Below are 12,269 nucleotides of genomic sequence, written 5' to 3'. Positions count from 1 at the left end.
GAGAGCAGTGGAGGATAGGGGGGTTTGGAGATGTCTCATTCATAGGATCACCATGAGCTGCGATCGACTCAAGGGCATCTAACAACTATAGCCAATAGGCACAAATAGGATACTTGCTGAACCCCAATATCACAGAGCCTGAGACGTACCGAGCTAGGCATACACAATACCCATCACCACCCCAAACACCCCATTACCGTTCATGCTCCTCTTTTAGTTTGTTGTGCTGTTCCTCCAGTTCCCGGTGGAGTTGCGCCGTCTCTTCCAGGCGCATCTTTTGTCCCTGCAGTGCCTCTTCCCGTTGTTCAAGAGCACTCTTCTGACCTAACAGCTGGCTATGTCTGTAGGATGACAAAGATAGGGTTAGTTTTGACTTAACAGTTATGTTATTTATAAAAGGGTAGGGGATTATTATTATTATTATTATTATTATTATTATTATTATTATTATAGTTTATTTCTATAGCGCTGTAAATGTACACAGCACTGTACATACAAATGATCAAATCAATAAAAATATTTTTATTTGCCCTTCCTCAAAATCCAAAGTTGTTATACTTTTTGGCAACACCATGGCTCCTAGTCAATTACTGTATCTGGATCAGAGCTTATGAGTAACTAGTTAAAATAAAGAGTTACTGTATATGCAATTAATTCCTTACCCAACAACAAAAGTATAAATTAATTACATTACAATTGTAGCTTGACAAAAGATAGCTTTCCTCAGTTACATGTTTGCAGCCTTATTAAATGATGGAACTGGAGCATCACATCTCCTTTTGGTCCAAAGCATACTGTAGAAATAATCCAGTTTGAGACTGCTTTATCTGCCTTGGCTCAATGCTAGGGAATCCTAGGAAATGTAGTTTTGGGAGACATTGAGCCTTCCCTCCCTCTTTTAATTAGTATTTTGTATTGTTGTTTATTTTATATTGTTGTTTTTAGTTTATTACTTTTTATGTTTGAGAGGGGGTTTGGGGCAGGGGGATTAATTAGAAATGTAAATTTTAACTGTATATTGTATTTTATTATTGCTCTGTTTGTTGTAACCCGCCTTGATCAGCAGGGAGAGGCGGGCTATAAATAAAATATATTATTATTATTATTATTATTATTATTATTATTATTCTCTGTCAGAGAGCTCTATACATGTAAATACTAACTTTTTATAAAGTAATGTTCCAAACGCTCAGGTGGATCTTCATACTAGGTGTCTCTTTCTTACCTCTTGCCTACTGTTCACCTTGAGCCCACCCTCGATCCCGTCCTTCCCTTCACCTGTCCTGCAGTTCACGGTGCTCCTGCTCGAGGTGACGCAATGTCCCCTTGACTCTTGTATGCTTTCCCAGAAGCCCCTCCAGGTCTGCTCCCTGGCGCTCATGCAACACCGTCAGGCGGTCATGATCACGCAGGAGAGCCTCAAAACGTCCCCGCCATTCCTCCTGCTTGTGCTGGGCTCTCTGGGCTTCGGTCTCCAGGACGGACTGCCTCTGCCGCAGATCTGAGAGCTGAGAATCCAGTAGCACTTGCTGGGAACGCAGTGAAGCTACCTCCACCTGGCAGGATTGTGGGCAACAAAGCGCAAAGGAAGAAAAGAGGGGCTTTAAATTTCCTGGAGACCGAAACTTGTCTTTGAGCAATCATCATCATCATCATCATCATCATCATCATTATTTATTACGGCATACAGGCAGTACAAAGACAGAATACAATAATGACCAAATATCCATATAGAGACAATATGATCATGATGTTCATACATATCAACGAGAAATCTAAAATGGGATAAAACTCTCAACCGTGTGCGAAATTACAGGGGCATTTAAAGGGAGTATAAAGATATTACAAAAGGGTTTCTTTGGCATAGTCATTTAAGTGTCAGTAGCAAGAAAATACTGTAACAAAAAATAATAAAAAGGCACATCCCATCCATATACATGTAGACGGGCATCGTCAATCAATTTGTAAAAGCAGATACAATTTCATACAACAAGTCACATAATATCTGCAGTAATAATGGCAGCTATAGTTAATTTTACAAGGTTTACTGTATCTGTAATAATGGTAACATAACAATTAATGAGAGTGAGGATGACACCGTCCAACTGTCTACTCTTCCTTCTCTAATCCAAGAACTAATCTTCAGGGCATCAAACATCCATGGGACCCCTCCATGCATTTTGAAGTATGCTGGGCCTAGGATGCCTTCCTTAAGAGTCTGAGGGCACCATTGCAAAGGTCTAGTTGTAGAGAGGTGGTTGTAAGATACTTGTAGACCTCTTGGCAAAGCCTCAAGCAGCACGTACACAAGAAGGCTGGAAGACTTGTTTGGATTCTAGCCTGAGGAAAGGCCATATGCCACCTCCAAGAAATATGAGCCTGCTCAACCTGGGGAGGCCAATGCTCACCTTCAGTGCGCTGTTCTCAGCCTGCCATTTCCCATTCCCACTTTCTTCTTTTGCGTCAGAGCTCTGGCCTTGCAGGGCTGACAGTGCGCCTTGTAAGTTGCTTATTTGCAACTGCAGTTGGCCTAGGCGCTCCGTTAGTGTGGATTTCTCAGCCTGCAGGACAGCATTCTGTAAAGAGAGGATGTGGTTGGAATTGATGGGGCACACTCCACGATGATAGCATTTATAGCAATAGCATTTGCACTTCTATACCACTTGTCAGTGAACTCAGCACTCTCTAAACCATTTATAACCTGTGTACCAATTGCCTCCAACAAGATGGGTACTTTTTTGTGGTTTTTTTGGGCTATGTGGCCACGTTCGAGAAGAGTTTCTTCCTGACGTTTCGCCAGCATCTGTGGCTGGCATCTTTAGAGAATGCTTGCCTGGAAAGGAGCCAGCCACAGATGCTGGCGAAATGTCAAGTAGAAACTCTTCTCGAACTTGGCCACATAGTCCAAAAAACCCACAAAAAACTATGGATGCCTGTCATGAAAGCCTTCGACTTCACAAGATGGCTATTAATTTTGCCAACCTATAAGGATGGAAGGCTGACTCAACCTTGGAGCCCTCTGGGATCGAACTCACAACCCTGTGGATGGTAACCCCTTACAGAACGCTGTCACCTTCCCACCAAAGTGTTACCTAGTTATGTACTTACACTTTTACATGCTTTCGAACTGCTAGGTTAGCAGAAGCTGGAACTAGTGATGGGAGCTCACTCCATCACGCAGTGCATGGATCTCGAACTGCCAATTTGTCAATCTTTCAGTCGTCAGAGTCAGCATCTTAACTGCTCAGCCACCGCATCTCCTGATGTGCATGATAGTATATGTTTATTAATGGGGCCAAACAGACAGGCCAAAATAAAGCTGCTTCGGGTCACTTTGAAGGTATGCTGTTTAAATGACACACACATCTTAAGAGGACTGGAGTGTGGCTTCCAGCCTCTTAAGATACATGCATCATTTAAACAGCACACTTCAAAAGTGGCCCAAAGAAGATTTATTTTGGCCTGTCTGTTCGGGCCCAATGTTTGTGGGTATAAGGAGTAACTGGATTTTTGTTTTTTCCTTTTCTATGTTGGTGTGTATTTATCTTTGGTTTTAACAATAACGTTTCAATTAAAACAAATAAAAAATAGAAAAGTCCAGCTTTATGACGCACCTAAAATGACTGTGAAATGGGGCAGGGAATAAGGGCATTTTTCAAAGAAGGTTCTTAATCTGACCACAACAGGGGGGAAATCATAATCAGCAAGCAAAGAAGTTTCTTGCTGCATTTTCTTGTCACCTTGCATCATGCACGCACCTTGTGTTCCACTTCATTTAGTTTCAAACTCAAGGCTTTACTTCTTCCCTCTGACTGGAGGGGCAGCAAGTCAGGACTGATCCTACTCTGAGTCTCAGAAAGCTGGGCCATAGGCAGTTCCTCCAAAACCAGTGGAATAACACCACCGTTCTTTGCCTGGGGAGGAAAAAAAGCAATAGTTGAGCGTTAAAGAACATCCTATTTTTGCAATGCCAAGCTCTGCCCCACAGGAGTGGTACAGCGCAAAGCTGGGACATTTGCGTAAGACCATCACTTAGACCAGAGCTTGGAAACAGAATGGCCATGCTCTGGTTTAGGCATGACATTCTAGCTCCCAGAGTCCCATTGCTATGTTGATGCCTGACCTAGAATGTCTCTTTCTTCCTTTCTAATACTTTTTATTGAACATAAAACTAACAGAAGTCATACATTAATTATTTACATATACACTCTTCATACATTGTCTTTCATGCCTGATTTCCAAGGTGCCTAACGAATTCATTTCTATTGTTCCTTTACTACATGCGGAGAATTTTCTAGTTCTGTCTTAAAGGGATTTCAAATTCATGGTATGTATACAACGGTCTATTGTAATTAACCCAAAAATCTAATAATTGACATTTCTTCCCACATATTACTTAGATAGCTCATTACCTGTTCCCAATTATTTCAAATTTCCCTACATTTTCATCTTTCATGAGACATGTCAATTTATCAAATTCAACCATTTCTAATAACTTGGATAACCAATCCTGTATTGAATGGATTGAAAACTCTTCCCATTCCTGAGCGAATAAGATTCTAGCTGTTGATGAATTTAAAAGTCTACTACCTCTTTTGTCTATTTCTCCTCCAATCATACCTATCCATTACAATTTGGATTTAATTTCCAGTTTCAAATGTAAATTTTTTCCCTATCATTTGCCTCTTTCATTCAGCAATCAGATCTGGCAGCACCTGGCCATTTTAATTTCCTACAATTCCTTGAACAATGTTATATGAGGAGCATTGAAGGAAATGAAATCTGCTGCCTGAGAAATAGAGGACTTTTTAATGGGGTAATAAATAGAAATATCCCTTTATTCTAACTGTTTAATCAGTTAAGGCTACAATGCAATATGAACTTACTAGAGAGTAAGCCATGCTGAACAGTGGTGTTGGGCTGCAAATGTTGCAGCCGACCTGTTAGACTGGGAAGACCCAGGTTCGAATTCCCACTCAGATGTGAAATTCTCTGTTAACAGTCACCCCCACCAAATTTTAGATTGGGGAGGAGATCGCAAGGAAAGTGCACCTTTGCAGTTTATCACCTGATGGTTGCTTGTGCGTTGGGACATAAAATCCTGCTTTTCCTCATGCTGCCTTCTGTGTGCGCCACTCTCTTCCTCCAGCTCCATCTTCTTGTTGGAAGGTTCCCCTTGCATTGCCTCACTATAGACGTGGTTTAGCCCAGAAACAGAAAAAAAGATATATTACTCAGACATGGAGCTTGGAAGTGTTAATTCTGCACTATAGTGTCCATAATCCCCTAGCCAACATGACCACTGGTTATGCAACATTACTTGCAACAGAAAGACTGAACCCAACATCTTTGTTAGGTTATGGAATATACCATGTGACCATGGGCTTTCATTATCTCTATGTAAATCTACCTTGGGCAGTTGTTGTGGGTATTAAATAGTCATCTACAGTATATTCATGTATAGTCTACAAGGACTCCTAGATCCCTTTCACACGTTATGCTTTTATTAACACACTCAATGCCTAGGAACCGTCAAGCACAGAATAAAACGAGTCAAAACACCAAATTCCAAAGAAGCAATTTTTTTGCATCCATCCATCCCATTGAGTTCAAGTACTGACTCACAAGAAATAGGTGAATCCTACTAGCCTCTCATAAAACAGAACTTGTTTTTCCCCCCTTGAACATTTAATAAAAATGCATAATATTGTTACATGAAACAAATCATGAAAAACAAGAGACTCCATGGAACCTTAAATAGTAATAATTATTTTCCAGGTTGAGCTTTATTGCATCTCTCCTTTTTCACTCCATTCTTTCTCTATTCCTTTCTGCACAGTCTTTGCAAACAGTTCTGTAGAACAGACTTTAGTTGGCTTGCCCTTGAAATGCTAGACTCTCCTACAGATTTTTAACACTGACCCAGAAAACTGCAGACTTAGATTGAGAGGCAATTGCTCTTGACTAATACTGTTTCTGCGCTGGATGTGAGACTTCACATTCAAATCGGCTCAAACAAATGCAAAAGCAGCCCGGACTTGTTTCTCCCAAGCTACTTGACAAAGAAGTGAATGTACAATTTGCCTTATAACTGTACTTATACAAGGCCCACAGATTTGCTTTTTTAAAAAAAATAAAAGCTTGGAATCCAGGCCAGACAAAGGCTCAAATGGGCAATGGAGTCTGGAGGGCATGCTGAAAATTTGGGTGAAGGCTGGAAAGACCAGGGGTTGGCAACCTACCTACCTGCACTTCTTGCTTTCCATATCTACCTGCAGACTCTCTTCCTTCTCCAGCAGCTGTTCCTTCTTTTGAGTCAAGGTGGCTGACTTCTCCTTCTCCTTCTGCTCTTTCTCATTCCTCCTTTCCTTTTCCTTCTGGAGTTCCTGCAACAATTAGGCATCCTGTGAGAAAATAAATGGGAGGATGGGGTCTCTATGCAGCAGCCAAATCTCCCACTCCCTCTTACTATACCTTCCAGTGCATCATCTACTCTTTTTCTGTTCTCTTCCTCTTATAGTACATTTATGCTTCTAGTCCTTAAGAAGAGCTTATATTCCAACTGCCTTTTCTTTACAGTTTGTTTGCAAAGAGATCTCTTGTAGCACCTTTGAGACTAACTGAAAAAAAGAAGTTGGTAGCATGAGCTTTCGGACACTTACGTCTGCTTCCTCAGATGCATTTGAAAAGCTCATGGTGCCAACTTCTTTCATTCAGTGAGTCTCAAAGGTGCTACAAGATCTCTTTACATACTGATTTTACAGATATGTCTTTGAATTCTACTTTTACAGTTTGTTGTTGTGTCCTTTCAAGTCATATCCAACTCATGGCGACCATAAGGTGAACCTATCTTGGGGTTTTCTTGGCAAGATTTGTTCAGAAGGGATTTTCCTTTGCCTTCCTCTGAGGCTGAGAGCGTGTGACTTGCCCAAAGTCACCCAGTAGGTTTCCAAGGCTGAACTGGGAATCAAACCCTGGTCTCCAGATCATAGTCCAGCACTCAAACCAGTAAACTACATGCTGACTCTCTTTACAGTAGTGCAGTTAAATTTCAGAATTTACGCTCTTTGGCACTTAATTTCAGTGCCATCTAGTTATACCTTCTGGCTCAGCAACAAATGCCAGTCTGCCAGCATTTATGGATATGCAGGAACCAGGTTGAAGATGACAGCAATTACCAAGTGTTTTTGTGGGGTTTTGGGGCTATGGGGCCGTGTTCTAAAAGAGTTTTTTTCCTGACGTTTTGCCAGCATCTGTGTCTGGCATCTTCAGAGAATGCTGGCATCGAAGAGAGTGAGGTATACATATCTCCCATGCCAGCATTCTCTGAAGATGCTAGCCAGAGATGCTGGCAAAACGTCAGGAATAAACTCTTCTAGAACATGGCCACATAGCCCCAAAACCCCACAAAAAACTATGGATGTCGACCGAGAAAGCTTTCAACTTCACCATTATCAAGTGCTTGGAAAGACCAGGGTTCGATTCTCAACTCGGCCATGGAACCCACTGTGTTACCTTGGGCAAGTCATACACTCTCAGCCTCAGAGGAAGGCAAAGGTAAATCCTCTCTGAACAAATCATGCCAGGATTTGGTGGTCACCAGAAACTGATAGACCAGGCAATCAACCTTATATGTTCAGCTTGCTTCGTTTTAGGCTCTGTGCTTAGCCTGTAATGCCCTCCAGTGGTAAAATTGTAGTTGTGTGCCTCCATGTCATTTTTGATTTAGGGCGACCTTAAGGCAAACCTATCATAGGCGTTTATCACAGGGGATGAATCCCGCACAGGAACTAGATTTAAAGTGAAAACAACCTGCTTTTGCCCGTTTGTGAAGTTTATCACACAAAGGAGATCGGGAGTATATCCTGTGAATATACCGGAAAAATCACTTAATCACGTGGAATGATTTCGTACAATGTCGCACAAAACCCGCCATTAAAGTGGTCACAAAGAAGCATTAATGCACATAGTTTTACTTTCAGGATTTCAGTGACAATGCATTTCCAATATCATTTTATTTGCACAATGGTGTGTGATAATCATTTGGGCAATTACTTGCCATTTTCGGTTTATTTTTGGGATGCTTTAAATATCCGTTAATCTCTCTTTAATGCTGAAATTATCCCCAGTGTGACAAACTCCTGTGTCTGTCTGTTTTCACTAGAAGTCCAAGGGACAGGACTGCGCATCCATTTGGATACATTATTGGTTTTTAAAATGCCTTGTGTAATTCTAGTAATTGTTTTTTTCTAGCTGGGATTTAGCCTGAGAACTTAATTCAATTTCAGAGACGTTCTCTGGGATTGCATTCCTGAGGTGGGCAGGGATAAAGTTAAAAGTGGGAGAAGACTGGTTATACTACCATATTTTACTTTAAAGGTGTTACTGCCTCAGGAGAAGCTTTTCAACATTTTGAAATGGAGGAAAAAACGTGTACAAAAGCTTGGAAGGTACCAAATGATCTTTGGGGTGTATCTACAGTGAAGAAATAAAGCAGCTGAGCCCCATCATATGGAATCTTGGGATTTGCAATTTTGCAAGCCTTCTCTGCCAAAGAATTCTGGTGCCTCACAAAATTACAAATCCCAGGATTCTATAAGATGGAGCTATGGCAGTTAAAAATGTAACAAACTGCATTATTTCTACAGTGTAGATGCATTTTTGTGAACCACTATGGCATAGTGGTTTGAGTCCTGACCTACAACTCTGGAGACCAGGGTTTGAATCTCTGCTTGGCCATAGAAACCCACTGGGTGACCTTGGGCAAGTCACACTCTCTCAGCCTCAGGGGAAAGCAATGACAAACCTCCTCTGAACAAATCTTGCCAAAAAACCACATGATAGGGGCTTTAGGTTCTCCTTAAGTCGGACACGACTTGAAAGCACACAGCAACAAATATGCATCCTTGGTGCCTCATCCGCACTGCAGAAATAATCCAGTTTGGATACTACTTTAACTGCCCTGGCTCAATGAAATGGAATTCTTGAAATTGTAGTTGGTTGTGGCGACAGAGCTTTGCTATCTTCCCTTTTGGAAAATTCTATAGCACTGAGCCAGGGCAGGTGTTAAACCAGATTAATCTGAAGCAGTACTGTACTCTGTTTCCGTCTTACCTCCTCCAAGATAGCTGAAACTTGACACTTGGCTTTCAGCTGCTCTCTCAAAACAGCAGCCTCCTGCTCCAGTTCTTTGTGAACCTGGGCAGCCTCTTGCAAGCTGCTCAGCTCCATTGCCTGCCGCTGGGCTTGTGCCTCGAGGTGGACGAGGCGGATGCTTTGAGCCACCAGGGCCTCCTCCTGGGCTTGAGTCTGGGCTTTCAAGCGCCGGTTGTCCTTGTCCAGTTGCCGCTGCTGGGTCTCGGCTTGACTCAGGAGGTCCTCCAGAAGAGCCTTCTCAGCCCCCAGCTGAGCCACAGTTACCTTGTGCTGCTCCAAGATGCCTCGCATGGCCTCCAGCTCACGTCGAGCTTCGTCCATGTCCTCTTCTGCCTGCTGGGCTTTCTGGGCCAGTTGGGCCCCCTTCAACCGTTCGCCTTGAAGGCTCTGCCTGGCCTCCCACAACTCCAACTCAGTCTGAGTAGCTGCAGTCTGCAAGGCCTGGGAACCAGCTCGGAGGGCTTCTTGCTCTCGTTCCAAGGCCTGGACCTCTTCCAGTAGATGCTCGGTCTCCAATTGCCATTGCGCACGCTCTTGTTCATGCTTCTCCAGAGTGTTGCCATGAGCTTCCTGAAGGCTCCTCAGCCTGTCTTCAAGAGCTAACATTTGGTGGGACACTTTCTCCCGACTCTGCTCAGCCTCTCGCAACAGAGTTTGAGCCTCTGACAAAGCTGTCTCCATCCTTGCCACTCTCTCTTCGGTTTCTTGCTTTCCCTTCCTTTCTAAACCAAGATCCTTGGGTTCTTGCTGCTCTCGGGACTCTGGTAAAGACTGCTTCCCCACCTTTAGTCCTGCCTGGTTTTCCCGTGATTCTAGCTAAAGGGAGACCAAAGAATGGAACTTGTTAGTCTCTCATGTTGACACTGTTCTCATTTGTTACACTTATGCACTGCCCCCCCCCCTGAAAAGGAGGGTAGGCAGTGCCATTACAAAAAGAAAAGAGGACACTGATTTGCATATAATCTCTATTTGCTAATTTATGTAGGTAAATGTAAATTCTGAAATGGCTAGAAGAATTGTACAAGCAGGTTAACAACACAGAAAAGGTAGCTCCCCCATTCATGGTTAGCCTTTGTATCTTTTCCCAGCCTCAACCTGTAAAGTGAATGGAAAAAGTCACTATTAATGCAAACAAACCCTTTCATGCTAGTGGACAGTTATGTACATTTGGTAATGATGCTAGTACAATCAGCCTTCTTTATCCATGGATTTTTTATTCATGAATCCAAGCATCCATGGTTAAAACATGCGCACACACACACACACACACACACTATATATATATATATATATATATATATATATATATATATATAGTGAATTGTAATTATCTGACAGATTATAAAATGAAAGATGTATCGGATCCCAGGAAGATTTATGTTAGTTCTATGTTAGTTATAATAGTTATGTTAGTGGTAATATTGTTTTTAGGGGTGGTGGATCAATGTGGTCAATGTCTAGTCTGCATGTTTTCTGTATGAATTTTGTATGTCTTTTTTAATATAATAAACATTATTTTTTTAAAAAAAGGATAGGCCATGTGAGGCAGTTGCCTCACTTTGCCCAAGGGTACCACTATCTAGCCCTGACTGCTATTCCTTCTATACCTCTTTGTCCTGTTCGGTGTTTTCTGACTCTGGGTCTAAGCTCCTAGATCCAACAGGGCTTTGCAGCTCCTCCTGCAGCCTCCTGGACAATTTTGCATTCTCTTGCTCCAAAACCAGCAAACGACCCGATTCCTTCATTTCGTAGTTCAACAAAATGGGAGCGTCAGATGATTCTGGAAAAGAAAGTAGAGTGGGATGGACAAATAAAATGATTGCTTTGGGTTGACACTGGGCCCAAGGCATTTGCGAGGGGCAAGGAGAAAAGCAAGTGAACTCACCATGTGGAAGATAGTCATATTCGAGCTTTTCGGACCAGAGGACATCAAGGGGCTCTGTCAAACTTTGCTTCAGCTGCCTCTCAAGAGCCACGTTTTCTCTCAGAAGCTCTTCTATCTGGTGGTTAAGCTGATCCCGTTCCTGCAGACAGAGTCAATGCTTAACCTTCAACAGTATCATTTCCCTTCTTTTCTGGCCCTGTTCCTGTGATGCTAACAGGAGCCTGGTGCAGACAAATTAAGAAGATTTTCCTTGTCAAAAACCACCCCAAATCCTTGTTGTTGTGTGCCTTCAAGTCTTTTCCAACTTATGGTGGCCCCAAGGCAACCCTATCCTGGGGTTTCCTTGGCAGGTTTCTTCAGAGGATGGGTTGCCATTGCCTTCCTCTGAGGCTGAGAGAGTGTGACTTGCCCAAAGCCACCGATTAGGTTGACATGGCTGAGCAGGGACTGGAAGTCTGGTCTGCAGAGTCAGAGCTCAATGCTCAAACCACTATGCCATGCTGGTTTTAAGAATAAAAATGTGGTGTTTGATTTCTTTGTTATCAGACAGCTCTGTAGAAGAAAGGGAACAGAGCCAATTCAAAAGAGGTGGCATCCATTCAGGGAAAGCGATGTTAGAAAAACTATTCAGTTTGCAACAGTACTGTTCCAAATCATAGACACAGAGTGACCACAGGGCCTACGGCTATCAAAAGAAACTCATTTGTTTAAAAGTACCTTCTGTTTGAAGGACTGCTCCTTCCAAACCTGCTTTCAAGGGAAGAACCCTAACAAGGGTGAGCTCAGGGTCTCAAAGTTGTATTTCAACACCAGGATGGCACAAAGAACAAAAACACAGGCCACCCAATCACCATCTCCCTTTTCTCCAGTGAGATGCACAATGAGTCTCTTTAAATCATAGTAATTATTTCCAAATTCACATCTAGAAATATAAAATTAGTTTATGAAAAAATTGTGGAATGTATAAGCGGCCAACTTATGCACTGTGGAAACTAAAATTTCCACAGCATGCTGATTTTTTTGTGGGTTTTTCGGGCCATGTGGCCATCTTCTAGAAGAGTTTATTCCTGACATTTCACCAGCATCTGTGCTGAAGATGCCAGCCACAGATGCTGGCAAAACGTCAGGAATAAATTCTTCTAGAACATGGCCACATGGCCCAAAAAACCCACCCAAAAAAAATGGATGCCAGCCATGAAAGCCTTCGAATTCACATGCTGAATTTTGT

General features: G+C 42.4%; 1 protein-coding gene across 1 annotated transcript in view; it reads right to left on the bottom strand.

Annotated features, from left to right (window-relative positions):
- The window catches only part of CCDC88B (coiled-coil domain containing 88B), a 40,069-nt gene that overhangs the window by 10,341 nt on the left and 17,459 nt on the right, over positions 1-12,269 (bottom strand). Inside the window, exons 12-20 of the mRNA XM_042440998.1 lie at positions 11,042-11,180; positions 10,764-10,936; positions 9,115-9,972; positions 6,247-6,386; positions 5,069-5,189; positions 3,759-3,914; positions 2,409-2,576; positions 1,279-1,556; positions 198-341 (exon numbers count right to left, since the gene is read on the bottom strand). Coding sequence (XP_042296932.1) covers positions 198-341; positions 1,279-1,556; positions 2,409-2,576; positions 3,759-3,914; positions 5,069-5,189; positions 6,247-6,386; positions 9,115-9,972; positions 10,764-10,936; positions 11,042-11,180 — 2,177 coding nt within the window. The remainder of the gene's footprint in view (positions 1-197; positions 342-1,278; positions 1,557-2,408; positions 2,577-3,758; positions 3,915-5,068; positions 5,190-6,246; positions 6,387-9,114; positions 9,973-10,763; positions 10,937-11,041; positions 11,181-12,269) is intronic.

The sequence above is a fragment of the Sceloporus undulatus genome, chromosome 9 (assembly GCF_019175285.1).
Source record: "Sceloporus undulatus isolate JIND9_A2432 ecotype Alabama chromosome 9, SceUnd_v1.1, whole genome shotgun sequence".
NCBI lineage: Eukaryota > Metazoa > Chordata > Lepidosauria > Squamata > Phrynosomatidae > Sceloporus > Sceloporus undulatus.
Note: the sequence above shows the minus strand (reverse complement) of the source record. Positions and strands in the feature narration are given on the sequence as shown.